The 14,725-nt window shown below is 40.2% G+C and overlaps 1 protein-coding gene across 1 annotated transcript in view; it reads right to left on the bottom strand.

The window, feature by feature from the left end:
• Window positions 1-6,015: 6,015 nt before the first annotated feature.
• LOC135086232 (ATP-citrate synthase) overlaps window positions 6,016-14,725 on the bottom strand; it is a 58,144-nt gene continuing 49,434 nt past the window's right edge. Inside the window, exons 21-26 of the mRNA XM_063981059.1 lie at window positions 13,400-13,490; window positions 12,776-12,918; window positions 12,042-12,204; window positions 11,299-11,432; window positions 9,686-9,892; window positions 6,016-8,597 (exon numbers count right to left, since the gene is read on the bottom strand). Coding sequence (XP_063837129.1) covers window positions 8,435-8,597; window positions 9,686-9,892; window positions 11,299-11,432; window positions 12,042-12,204; window positions 12,776-12,918; window positions 13,400-13,490 — 901 coding nt within the window. The 3' untranslated portion in view covers window positions 6,016-8,434. The remainder of the gene's footprint in view (window positions 8,598-9,685; window positions 9,893-11,298; window positions 11,433-12,041; window positions 12,205-12,775; window positions 12,919-13,399; window positions 13,491-14,725) is intronic.

Here is a 14,725-nt window from a genome sequence, read left to right as displayed (position 1 = left end):
TTTAAATCTTTTAACACCTACGCTATGTGCTCAAGAATCTTCGTTGCTCTAAGTGTTCGTCTCGCTCACACATGCCACTTTAGAAAAGGATGGTAACAGTGAAACAACGTATATATTTATTACACTTAAATAACAGATCTATATTGTACTTACGAGTAAAGTGGACGTGCTCTATGCATTTAGATTTTAATTACAACTGATTACAACGGCTTCATTAATAATTACATTTATAAATATATCAATAACGTGAACATCTGACCATGGAATATGGAAATGTAATTAGTTTTACAAGATGTAATTAAATTACAAAAAAAAAGTAATTAAGTGACCAACTGAGAAGTGATGTTAAAAATGTTGTTATTATTTTATTACATTTCCATAAAAAGGATTTAAAACAGGATGTATGCGATGACAACAAGTGAAACATTTCGTCAAAAAGTAAAAAAAAGTGGAATGCCCATTTTAGGTGCAGGCCTTGCTATAGAGGCAGGTGTTATGTAATGAAACCGTTTACCTAGCAAGTTTGACTCGCTAGATGGCGGTAAAATCGATCGGCAGTGTACTTTAAAAACAAGATTAATAAAACTTTAACCAATTTTAAAGTATCTACATTAAAAATAATAATTTATCGTCGGAATACATTTAAAAAAACTCGTTGTGATTTTGTTAAATTATAATATTACATAACACCACCCGGTATATCGTTTAAATAAAATAATATTATACATATAACATCTTTACAAAACCCGCTAGTGATCTAACTAATATTAAATTTAATAGAGGTCATGTCTAACATTTGAGGCAGCATTTTATTAATAAGACAAACAATTTAAATTAGAAAGGATAATGTTCAGTTTTTTGAAAATTTTACTTAGATGCTTTCACAACACAGGTGTCCAAATCGTAGGGTTGTTACCAAAGACTATAAAATTAGTTTAAAGATCACCTTAAAGATGAACTAGAATAGTATAAGGACTAGGGATAAAATGTAAAGGACACGTAAAAGAAAAGATTAACGGTCAAACTTTTTGAGAAAAAATATTTCGTGAACCTTATTTTTTAATGAATAGAATACAACAAGAAGTTAACCAGATTACAGCAGCGTGAGAAGAAATTTAGTATGTAATAACGAAAAAAGTTTAGTTTTATTTTTTATGACATTGTAATAAGTTTTTTTTAAACCATTTGACACATTCTGTACACTTTTATATTTTATTTTAAAAAACTGCAGTTTATTTATGTGAACACTATGGTAATACAGTGTAGTACAGTCAGCGTAAAATTGTTCGTGACACCCATAGTGGCCAGAAAGTTGACAACACAATCTTATTCCAATGAGGGTTTTCGCGAATGAAAAATCCGCCAGATGGCAATACCAGTCCAGTCTGTCGTCGGTCGTCGTCGCAACTGTTTGCGGAAGCGAGATGTCTAACACAGTGAAATGTACGAAATGCAATATAGTTATAAATGAAGTTCTTGCCTTTGTGTGTAATAAAATAGACGTTATGGATGAAGAAAGCATTAGTTTAATATGTGCAAGTGCTTTCTCACAGAGTGAAATTACGACAGCGAAAAACTTACTGTTTGATTCGATTCCAAAATCGAAAAAGAAAACTCGGAAGAATCACGGTAAAACACAAAGAGAGATTGAAGACATCATATGTTTGCTGAAGGATATAAACCCAGAGAGTATTCCAATCTTCGTGGCCAGGGAGTTGCAAAAATTACCTCCGGTTTCATTTGACCACGTAGATGTAACTAGTCTTTTAAAAGATATTGTGAAAATAAAGACCGATATCAAGCAGATTAAGGAAGGCTACGCATTAAATGAAGAAGTTAAATCACTGAAACTGGAAATAAACGCACTAAAAGAGGCATCAATTGTAAACAACTTTCATCAAAATGTTGCCGTGAAAAGAGGCGCTTGTCTTATGAGCAGCTATGACTATGATAGTGGCCCTATGGGATTACCACCTATGCAATCCATCACATCACCACAAAGCGTTCCCAACCATATTTCACCGGAGGGTAGCACGAACGAACAAAAAAGCTGTCTCCAACCGCCTATAACACATAGCATTGAAAGCGAGTCGAGCGCGAGCGAACTAAAGGATACCTGCGCGCTCGTGTCTGCGCCGAGCACTCCGAGCAACTGCCGGCGAGATTTGAATGCGCAAGGGCCCGCAGTGATGATTCATTCCCTCCCGCCTGCCGTGGCGCAAGAGAGCGGACACACTGCGCCCGCGGCCGGTCGTAAATCGATGGCTGATATTGTCCGTAACGGCGAGTGGAAAGAATATGGCCATAGTGAAGAATGGAAAGTAGTTCAAAAAAAGAAGTTGAGAAATCGCTTTATTGGACAAACGGGCAAAGCTATGACGGAAATTAATGAAAATTTTAAAGCGGCAGAGATAAATATTCCTATTTATATTTACAATGTTTCGAAGGAGGTGGCAGTGTGTCACATCATAGATTACATTGAAAAGAAATCAAACATTCGAGTTAGTTTAGAAAAAATGAACATGAAAACTATAAAGGAATACGATTCGTATAAAATCTACGTACCTAAACATAAACTAGATTTATTTATGAATGACGAGTTTTGGCCAAATGGGGTATCATACCGTCGTTTTGTTAACTTTGGACATAAAAATCGGGCAAAAGTCTTAGGCAATAATGACAGAAAAGAAAAATCAAAGGAAATTACAACATAAATTGATTAGTTTTAATTGCAAATCTTTTAAGCGGTCCATAGAAGGGATTCGTTCATTATGCAAATCTGGCGATATCATAGCCCTCCAGGAAACATGGTTGTTACCCCATGACTTGCCGCTATTGAATACTGTGGACGAGAGCTTCGGGTGTACCGGCACGTCGGCGGTGGATACGTCTGCTGGTTTGCTCAGCGGGCGGCCTTACGGCGGTGTAGGTATCTTGTGGCGAAAAAGTGCGTTTGATACGGTGTCGGTGATCGATTGTGACAACGTTCGGGTTGCTGCCGTTAGGATGACTGTAAGTACTCGATCTATAGTGGTGTTTAGTGTCTACATGCCAACTAACTCTCAAGAAAACTTACCAATATTTACGGAGTGTTTGAGTGCGATAAGATCTATTATTGAAGTGGAGGAGAACTCGGGTGTCGAATCTTTTTACATACTGGGGGATTTTAATGCACATCCTAATGAATTATTTTTCAATGAAATGATTAATTTTTGTATTGAACAAAAGTGGTTGTGTTCAGATGTTAATGTTCTGGGGTTAAACTCAAATTCATATACTTTTGTTAGTGAAGCTAATGGGAGTGAAAGGTGGTTAGACCATTGTTTAGTCACGGAATCTGCCAGTAAAACGATAAAAAAGGTATATATAAAGTATGATGTGTATTGGTCAGACCACTTTCCACTTGTACTTGAATGTGATTTATTTGAGGTAAAACCTAAAATTGTGTTGCCTGTGTGTAGTCACAAAGTTTTAAAAAGAGTAGTGTGGGGAGAAAGGCATAATTCCCAAATACAAAAATATAATGAGATCTGTCATTCTAAACTTAGGGATATTGACTTTCCGAAAGAACTGAGCCAATGTTGTGATGGATATTGTAATAATCTCAAACACAGAGCGATAATTGATAAAATGTATGAAGATGTAATACACGTATTATCTGACGCTGCGTCGTTGACGTATCGTGACAAATGCCCTAGGAGGAATGGTTATGTAGCAGGGTGGAATAGGTATGTCGCAGACTCACATAGGGAAGCGCGACTTAAATTTCAAATATGGGTAGAATGTGGAAAACCGTTTACAGGTACTATTTATGAAGAAATGTTAGAAAGTAGAAAATGTTTTAAAAATAAACTAAAGTGGTGTCAAAACAGACAAGATCAGATAAGAATGGATGCTCTAGCCTCGGACCTATCGGGAAAACATTTTGGAAAATTTTGGAAAAACACAAATAAATTAAATGTGAAACCAAGTGTCCCGGTGAGCGTAGAGAGTGAACATGATCTCAAGGCTATTGCAAACATCTTTAAAGATCATTTTACCGTGAAGTCACCGTTGGAATCTGCGCGGGACTGTGGTGGGGGCGCTGAGGGCGTTGTGTCTCGGAGATCGGTTAAGTTTTCGGCGAGAGACATAGCCAAAGTTATTGCAAAAATGACAAAAGGGAAGTCTCCCGGACACGATGGCCTCAGTATAGAACATTTTAAATATGCTGGGGTACACCTACCACGTATACTCGCAATGATTTTTGGTTTTAGTCTGGGACATGCCTATTTGCCGGAAGCATTAATGCGTACAATTGTAGTACCCATAGTTAAAAATAAGACGGGGGACGCATCTGACAAGTGTAATTACCGGCCCATATCGCTTGCTACCACTGCTGCAAAGATACTTGACGGTTTGCTTAACGGCTGTCTCGCAAAGTATGTGGAACTTCGCGATGCGCAATTTGGTTTTAAACCAGGTGTGTCCACAGAAAGCGCCATTTTCAGCCTTAAGCACACTGTCAAGTACTATACAAAGAGAAAAACGCCGGTGTATGCGTGCTTCCTAGACTTATCTAAAGCCTTCGACCTGGTAGACTATGGCCTACTATGGGAGAAACTGGGGAGAGCTGGTATGCCGGCAGACTGTACTAATTTATTTAGATTTTGGTATAAACATCAAAAAAACCAGGTGAGGTGGGCTGGTGCACTCTCAGATGAGTATACCCTTCAATGCGGAGTGAGGCAGGGTGGGTTAAGCTCGCCTACCCTTTTTAACCTCTACATTGACCAGCTGATTGGGGAGCTCAGTGGCATCCATATTGGCTGTTACATAGACGGACAGTGTGTAAATAACCTAAGCTACGCTGATGACATGGTGCTGCTGAGCCCTTCTATTGGTGGGTTAAGAAAATTGGTTTCTATCTGTGAGACGTATGCGGCGGCCCATGGCTTGGTGTACAACGCCAAAAAAAGTGAAATCCTTGTATTTAAAGCGGGAAAGCGTGCGCCAGGTTATGTGCCGCCAGTAACTCTGAATGGTTCGATATTGAAAAATGTTGAAAAATTTAAATATCTTGGGCATATAGTCACTGCAAATTTAAATGATGATGAGGACATTGAGAGAGAGCGTAGGGCGCTGGCGGTAAGAAGCAATATGCTTGCACGTAGGTTCGCTCGATGTACGGGGGAGGTCAAGATTACCCTTTTCAAGGCTTTTTGTCAGTCCTTTTACTCGAGTGGTCTGTGGGTGAGTTATACGCGTCGAGCCTACAGCGCGCTACGCGTGCAGTACAACAACGCCTTCAGAATGCTGTTGAGGCTGCCGCGGTTCTGCAGCGCCTCGGGAATGTTCGCGGACGCACGGACAGACGGGTTCCAAGCGATAATGCGTAAAAAAGCCTCGTCACTGCTACGCCGCATAAGGGTCAGCAACAACAGCATTCTGAGGACAATTATTGCACGTCCTGACTGTCCTATCCAAACACATTGGATACAATTATCTATGGGCCAAATAAAATGAAAACTAAAAGTAAAAGTAATGTGCACTAACTCAACTAACATAATATAAGGAAAAATTGTTACTAATCCCTACTAACAAACTATGGATGAAAGTCTGAAATAAATTATTTATTATTATTATTATTAATACGTAGGCGCGAGGTCCAAATGCTGCATGATTGGTTATTTTTGACATGACATTGACAGATATGTCAAAATCCACCAATCACGCAGCAGTCAGACCCCACATCCACGTCCCGCCATCTAGCGGATCTTTCATTCGCGAAACCTTCATTGTATTGTAACAAAGTCGTGTTGCGAACTTTTTGGCTACTTTGGGTGTCACGAACTTTTTGACGCTGACTGTATCGAAAAGTTACTATTATACACTCGACCGCACATCAATCTTTCGCAAAATGACAAATTCCCCCAATGAATTTGAAACTTTATTGCCCGTAGTTTAAGTTTGAAATTTCAAAGACAAAATTTGGCATTTTGTGGAAGTTGATATATTTCCGACTGTATCTTAACGGTTGAATGACATAAGTGACGTCACAGAAAAAAGCCTCCACCTAATATTAAACCTTAACTAACCCCATTTTATAATAATTACGATTAAACTATATTTTAATCTTCTGCAATAAGATACGAAGAATTCCTTTATTATTCAAGCAATGAGAATAACTTTAAAAACTTTAAATTATTTGTAACTGACAATGACACTACTGTCATTAATTGACATGTGTCATGAACGAATGACAGCAGCGAAAAAGCTGTTAAATTGTCGTCAAAGTAGTTGTTAATTTTTAATGCCAATCCCACTTGTGTATTGTACCGCAGAAGTGCCCATATTAGAATAACTAAAAAATAAAACCATAAAATTGTCCTTAACGCCCTTGGACAAAAATAGAACACGATTTTTAAACGTCAATTACATTTCTCCTGTCAAAAAATACGTCCAATTTGACAATCGAGCACATCATTTGACGTTTGACAGCAATTTGACGTTTAGAAACCGCGGGAAAGTAAACCTACAGATTATAATTACCCTTAAGTTCTATGACATCACATGTATGTAGTTTAACTAAAGAGACTCAATATTTTGTTACGACTCACATGCATTCATCTTCCTTTCGCAGCTTCAGCTTAAAAATAAAAGAACTTAGAATTGTGACGTCACGTTATGTCAACGTTTTTTAGGGATATTAACAAAAACGATAATTATATAAACGCAGTGTGAAATATTTCAAATTATTTAAACAATCTCGCACTACTAAGCAAGGCTTTTGATAAGTGTGAGATTGTAATTTATTTTATAATTTTTCACACCATGTTATCTTTAGGGAATTAATATTAAAATTTTCTTGGTTGGTATGAAGTATGAAGCAAGCGCTTGCCTTCATTTCGCAATTTATAGATTGATTTTATTTTTTCAAGTAATTTAGCGAATATAGTGTACAGAATGCTACAAGTGTCAAAAACACATTTATTATGCATATTATTATTTTACTGTTAAAGGTGTGTTCACACTGTACACAGTTTGCGCGGGCCGTTCGCGGTCTCATACAAGACACGCCCCGCGTAATACCCCCAACAATGTAAATCTACCTTTAACTAAATTAGAAACCATTGTATTCTATTCATTAAATAAAATTCTATATATTGGGTCACGTTCTAAGATACAGTCAGCGTCAAATAGTTGGTGACACCCAAAGTGGCCAAAAAGTTGACAACACAACCTTATTCCATTTGTAACAAAGACGTGTTGCGATCTTTTTGGCTACTTTGGGAGTCACGAACTATTTGACGCTGACTGTACGTATTTTGAAAGCTGACTCGTGTATAAAATGAAGTCCCAAAATGGATGAATTTAACTCAAGATTTGACGTTTAATTTCACGATTCAAGCTTTAGATTCGTTGACCTTTATAATGTTGTATGGTTTATATTTCAAACTGATAATCTATTTTTCATGTGTCCAAAGTCTTTGGTTACTTTTCCTAGCAATTTAAACGTCATACTACTAACATTGAAAAGGACTCAGATTTTAAAAATAATGATTTGAAAAAGACGCAGATTTTTAAATAACGATTTGAAAAAGACTCAAATTTTCAAACAACGAGTTGAAAGATTCAAATTTTCAAATAACGACCTGAAAAAGACTCAAATCATCAAATAACGATTGGAAAAAGACTCAAAATTTAAATTAAGGCTTTTAAAATGTCTGAATAAACATGCTGCCCCAATTTAGACATCTGTCCATCGCCACTTAACCTATGTACGGATTTAGAAGCCTGCATACAATGACTAATCTTAGCGCGCGACTTTGCTTCAATCCGATTTGAAATGTGATTCCTACACGCTGTTTTTTAAAGACTTATATTTTGAATTAAAAACAAAAAAAAAAAAAATTTTGTAACGTCCTCAAAAATTAAGTATATCCTCAGTATGTGTATTTGAAACGGTACAATTAGATTTTTAATAGCTTCAAAATTAAGACCTTCAGTGAATTGAGTTCGCAATCCGATGACATTTGCCATACAAAATTTGGGAGTTGCGTTTTGACAGCTTTGACAGTATGTCAATTGACTACGGTATCCACTATTAAAGTATCTAAGTAAGGTGGTAAGACAAGCTATATTTGGGACGTGTATAAGCACCCTGGTAGGGCCTAAGTACTGTGTAAATTTTATTTGATATGATTTGAAAAAGGCTCAAGCTATATTAACAGTGACATTAGTGACAGTGACAGTAGTGACAGTGACATTACTGAATAAATTATTTGATTAGATTTTTAAAAGGCTCAAGCTATATTCAGGACGTGTATAAACGCCCTGGAAGGAGCCTAAGAACTGAATGATTTGAAAAAGACTTGAACAGCGTGCAGTAATCAAGATATACCCACACTTGCCTTTTCCTTGTTCTTATGTGTGTACCTTTTTTCTTAGTTACCTAATGCAGGGGGGACATATAGGTGATATCGTCCCACGGGTGGCGGTACAGAGGCTGTTTCATCCTCTTCTGGTCAAGGTAGTGACCCACCAGGCCGATGGTACGGCCCAGCACGAATAGGGCGTTGATTGAGCCCATTTGGATGTAGTTGTTGCCTTCCTCCCTGGGGAAGAAAGAAGGAATTTAGTTTGAAAGAAAGAAAGAAAATACATTTATTTGATACCAAAAATAAAACAATAAGTACAATCAACTTAAAAAGTTAAATTTACTGATACCACATACACAAAAAAAAAAGAAACTGGAGACCGGTGAGGGTGACAGTGAGTGAGAGTGTCAGTGTCAATGAGTGAGACAGTGACATCGAGTGGCTGTCAGTGGCAGTATAGTTCCAAAATACTGAACTGTCCTATGCATGACATTGACAGCGGGGCGCCACCGTCAATACCGGATCGCTGGTTCCGATTTTTGCCATGTTGGAAACAATATAGTTGAACGATGGTAGCGCCCCCCTGTCATTGAGTTTGGCGGGACAGTTCAGCGTGGGTCATCTATATCAGCGAGATTTAGTGACATCGAGTGACAGTGTCAGCAAGTGACAGTATAACGAGTTTGACAATGACATCGAATGTCAGCGTCAGCGAGTTTAACAGTGACATTGACAGCTATAACCACTCAATGGCAGCTTTAACCATTCGGCTTCTCGCAGGTCGCCACGGCCTCCATGACAGTTGTGACAGTGACAGTAGTGACTACTTACTGCGTGAACAGCTGCGCGTGACGTAGCAGATCGACCATAGCAGCGGCGACTATTCCGTCCAAGTTCAGGATCAGATTTGGCTTCTTGCGAGTGGTGATCGCTTCCACATTCAGCGCGTAGCGGGTGACAGTGACAGTAGTGACAGTGACGGTAGTGACAGCGACAGTAGTGACAGTGACAGTAGTGCCAGTGCCAGTAGTGACTGACACTAGTGATAGTGACAGCGACAGTAGTGACAAGTACTCACTGCGTGAACAGCTGCGCGTGACGTAGCAGATCGACCATAGCAGCGGCGACTATTCCGTCCAAGTTCAGGATCAGATTTGGCTTCTTGCGAGTGGTGATCGCTTCCACATTCAGCGCGTAGCGGGTGACAGTGACAGTAGTGACAGTGACGGTAGTGACAGCGACAGTAGTGACAGTGACAGTAGTGCCAGTGCCAGTAGTGACTGACACTAGTGATAGTGACAGCGACAGTAGTGACAAGTACTCACTGCGTGAACAGCTGCGCGTGACGTAGCAGATCGACCATAGCAGCGGCGACTATTCCATCCACGTTCAGGATAAGATTCGGCTTCTTTCTGGTAGTGATCGCTTCCACATCCAACGCATAGCGAGTGACAGGCCATGACGGCCAGCGGGATGTGACGTACGCTTTGAGCTCGCGCACACGGGAGTCTGGGTTGTTTATTGATTTCACTCTGAAAAAGATTGATAAAAAGATTATTCAATATCCTTTAACTTCTCAAACTTGAACTGTCCCATGGCACTTTTATTTTTGAACGTCTCATCTCACGACGTGACATTAAGTCATAAGTAAGTCATAAGTATTTATTCCATTTAAAATAATATACATTGTGTCGGAAATAGGTACAATAATATAAGCCTAAATAGGTACAATAGTGACGCCTTTGGGATATCGAGTTTGAGTCGCTGACATAACCCAGCGGGTTAGCAAGCTGAAGTGGCAATGGGCAGGGCATATAGTACTCAGAACTGACGGCCGATGGGGCAGCAAGGTTCTGGAGTGGAGGCCACGTACCGGAAAACGCAGCGTGGGACGTCCACCCACAAGGTGGACCGACGACCTGATAAAGGTAGCAGGAAGGCGCAGGATGCAGGCCGCTACCAACCGTGCGATGTGGAAGTCATTGGGGGAGGCCTATATTCAGCTGTGGCTGATAAATTATTGGCGGTCAAGCTATCATGGCTATACGAATGTTGCAGTGGTGGGAATAGCCTCGTATTTAGTGTCGCCGAGATGGCACCTTATTACAACTACGCAGACTGCCTCTAGGTGGACAGACGATCTGGTCAAAGTCGCAGGAAGAACCTAGATGGGAACCCCGGACGGGTCGTTAAGGAAATCCTTGGGAGAGGCCTTTGTCCAGCAGTGGACGTCATTCGGCTGACTCGAACGAATTTGACTTCATACCTGTGTCCAATGCCCATTATGAGCTCTCCCTTGGCTCGCTTCTCATTGACGAACTCTTGCGGGTGGATGCCGCGGTCGTACGCCGCACAGAAGTCTAGCGCCGCCCTGTCTAAAGCACCTCCGAAACTACACCTTATTGCAACTGCACAAGAGCCACACTACTACCTACTGATGAACTTCGATGCCACGGTCGTGCCACAAAACAGGCAGTAACAGAAGACAATCACACGCACACATAGACGCGTCTAAAGCACTCGCACTGGTTTAGACTGGTTTGCGATTGGCCATCACACTGGTTTAGAGTGGTTTGCGACTCGCCATCACACTGGTTTAGAGTGGTTTGCAATTCGGCCTCGTACTATTTTAGACTGGTTTGCGATTATTGAATATATCGTGTCCAACATTCGCCCCCCGGCAGTGGTTTAGACTGGTTTGAGATTATCGAAGAACTGGTTTAGAGTGGTTTGCGATTATTGGAGATAATCCTGTCCAATTCGCCATCGTGATAGACTGGTTTGTGACACTTACCGCGACAGTGTCGGTGAGCGTTGTCTGTGTGCGCACTTTGTATGTAGTTTGTCTTCTGCTCCTATCTAGGTCGTACGCCTCGCTGCCTAGGTAGGACGAAACTACACCTTATCGCAACTGCATAGAAGTTATTGTTCAACGCACCTGTGTCCAATGCCCATGATGAGCTCTCCTTTAGCTCGCTTCTCGTTGACGAACTCTTGCGGATGGATGCCGCGGTCGTAAGCCGCACAGAAGTCTAGCGCCGCCCGGTCTAAAGCACCTCCGAAACGGTCGCCCTGTGTACAAATATGTGCAAATTAGTTAAGTGTTTATTTATTAACACTTTATACGATAGTGGTAATATGGTTCCCATCGTATTTTTTTAACTGTATTCAGTTGTCTTAAGGTCCAAAAACAATGTAAAATTTGAACTTGTTATGCTCGTTAAATGCTTAGGCTGGGTTGCGCCATCTTGCTTTAACTTAGCAAACGTCAAGTCTGTCAATTCCATACCAAACACCGGTTATAGTTACGGTTAAAGTGTGGTGAAGCAACTCAGTCTTAGATTAATAAAGCCTAGATCGATAGTAAAAAGCAAGAAAAGTTTTTTGCAGCATTTTGTGGATCTCTCATTACGCGAATAGCGAACTCAGCATTTTGTTAAACTGCCAGTCAGCAAATCTAGAATTTTACGCTACCTGGCATTTTGCGATTCTAAGGTATTCTATTTTTTTAATGTAACAGGAGGCAAACGAGCAGACGGATCAACTGATGGTTGAAATTCATATTCAATATTTGAAGAATTCTTCTTTTTATGAATCTCATTCTGAATCTGGCATTTCGCGCCAGCGATTCTGACGTTGTTATTCTGTAATTTTTGACATTTAAGACATTTTTCTACTCACAATGGTCAGTAGACCGGACACGACGGACGAAATCAGGTCCTTCCCAGCGCGCGCGGTGACCATGGTGTTGTGTGCGCCGGACACGGCCGGCCCGTGGTCCGCGGTCACGATGAGCACCAGCTCAAAGAACTTGCAAGCCCATTCTGGGAGCTCGCGTTGGAACCTGGGGAGGATTAAAAAAATGTTAAGGCAGGTTTAGACCAAACGCGCGAATGCTTATTCTATCTCCACTCTACAGTCCAGTCGCCGAGTCCAATGACCCCTAGCTACCCATCCTTATCGCTCGCGCGTAATTATGTTGCTATCGCGCTCGCACACTCACTGCGACCGCCCGTCGCACAGTAGCGACAGCAATATAATTACGCGCGAGCGATAAGAATGGGTAGCTTGGGGTCATTGGACGAAATTCTACGTGCTCGGCGACGGGGCTTTAGCAACAAAAGAATGCTCTGTTAATCTTTACTTCTGCCTTTTATTGCGAAGAATCTACGAAGTTTCGGACGTGTGTCTAGCAGTGAACTTCATATGGCCAATTGATTGGTAATGCATTTGTACTCTTAGAAATAAATAAGTATCCTTGGGAATAAATTAGTACTTTTCAAAGTAAATAAGTCCCGCTGGAAATAAAATTAAGTACCTTAGGTAATAAATTAGTACCTTTCGAATTAAATTAGTACCGCTGAAAATAAATTAGTACTCTTAGAAATAAATAAGTACCTATCAATGATACTGACCAGAGAAGACTGATGGTGCCTCCAACACCCAGTTGTCGTTCCAGCACCTGCGTGATGGGCACGCCGCAGTAGCTTAGCTCCTGGCCGCGCTCGTCGCAGATGGTGCTTATGAACGCCGCTGGCTTGCGGATGAGGCCGAGTTTCTGGAGAAATAAATAAATAATTAGTACCATTGGAGATAAATTAGTACCCTTTGGTAGTAAATTAGTACCATTGGGGGTGAATTAGTACTCTTGGAAACAATAAATTAGTATTTGGTACCCTTGGAAATAAATTAGTACCCTTGGGAAAACAATAGTACCTTTGGTAATAAATTAGTACCCTTGCTAATGAATTAGTACTTTTGGAAATAAATGAGTACTTATGGAAATAATTTAGTACAATTGGTACCTTTTAGAAATAAATTAGTACCCTTGGAAACAAAATTGTACTCTTAGAAAGAAATAAGTACCGTTGGAAATTTAGTACCTTTCGAAGTAAATTAGTACTCTTAAGACATAAATAAGAACTGATAAATAAGTCAAAGCTAGTCTAGTTGTAAAATCATACATCTGACTATATTTTGTTGAAAAATCACTCTTATTAAGACTAAATAAAGGTACTTTATCAAATGTATGAACTTACCCTCGCCCAGTCGTAGTCCATTGGCACCTTAGGTGGTTCCACCTCCTCCTTCACGATGATCTTGCCCGCATCCACCAGTTTTTGGTACACCCTGGAGAAACAATAAAATTGCAAGTTACTATACTACTAAAAGACCGTTAAGAAGTTAATTCTCTGGGGATCAAATGTTAGGGAATGCTATATTTAGGACGTGTGTATAAATAAATAATTTTATAATTAGCGCCCGCCCGCGATTTTGTACGCGTGGATCCCGTTTTACCTCCTTAGGGGTGGAGTTTCGTAAAATCCGTTCTCAGTGAGCACCTACGTTCTAAACGGAACCCCCAAAATTTGAGACCTAGCACTTGTAGTTTCTGAGATTTCGTGATGAGTGAGTGAGTCAGTCAGTCAGTCAATCAGTGACCTTTCGCTTTCATAGATATAAATTTATTTTTCTTCACAATCCAGGAAGTTATTTTTTTTTTATGCATAACATGGCAGGTATTTGACATTAATTTGTTTATTTGCTTTAACTATGTCTATCAAAATTATTTGTTTCCCGCATACATAAATAAATCAAGTATGACACTATGTGAGGGAATAAGATAGCGTAAGATATGTATTTGAGCTAGGGTTTAGGCCAGTGTTTCCCAAACTTATTTAGTCTACTGCCCACTTTGAGAATAAATTATTTTTTAGCGTCCCCCATTTTTGTAGTCAAAAGTCGAGCTCAGTCGATGTCTAAGAGTCCTCCTAGTAGATGACGCCTCCCAAGCCTCTACACAACGTCCCGATTTTTTTTCTGGGTCTCTTACCGCCCCCCTTTAAGCCTGCAGCGCCCACAAGGGGGCGTTATCGCCCACTTTGGGAAAGACTGGCCTAGGCGGAGGGCTGTCTGTATTAAACAGACATATTAACTAGACTAGAACCAGGCCTGTTCATCTCCGCGAGTTTACATCGAAAACAAAACACGCACGATGGCCCACCTACAGGATACTGTTCGACAAGGCCTCACATACGAGCGAACATTGACTCACGCACGCGTATTCTTGTGTATGATGGAAGAAAATAAAGAAAATGGTGTACTAAATACTGTGCAGTATTTAACTGCCTAAATAATAATAAAAACACAGAATGTACTTTTTTAAGTTGCCTCAAGACACTGAGAGGTAAATATATAGTTAATATTATTCATGATAATTCATGCTAAATCATGTATTTCCTCCGCCATTTTCCGCAGTTTGGCACCTCACGTCACATCATTTTACCGAAGTCAGCCCTATAGCTTCGGCGCAGTGCCGATCACTGACGTTTGTCAACAAAATGGTGCTTGACTCTTGAGACAGG

Source organism: Ostrinia nubilalis, chromosome 30 (genome assembly GCF_963855985.1).
Source record: "Ostrinia nubilalis chromosome 30, ilOstNubi1.1, whole genome shotgun sequence".
Classification (NCBI taxonomy): Eukaryota; Metazoa; Arthropoda; class Insecta; order Lepidoptera; family Crambidae; genus Ostrinia; species Ostrinia nubilalis.
This window is presented reverse-complemented; position numbering and strand designations above follow the sequence as displayed.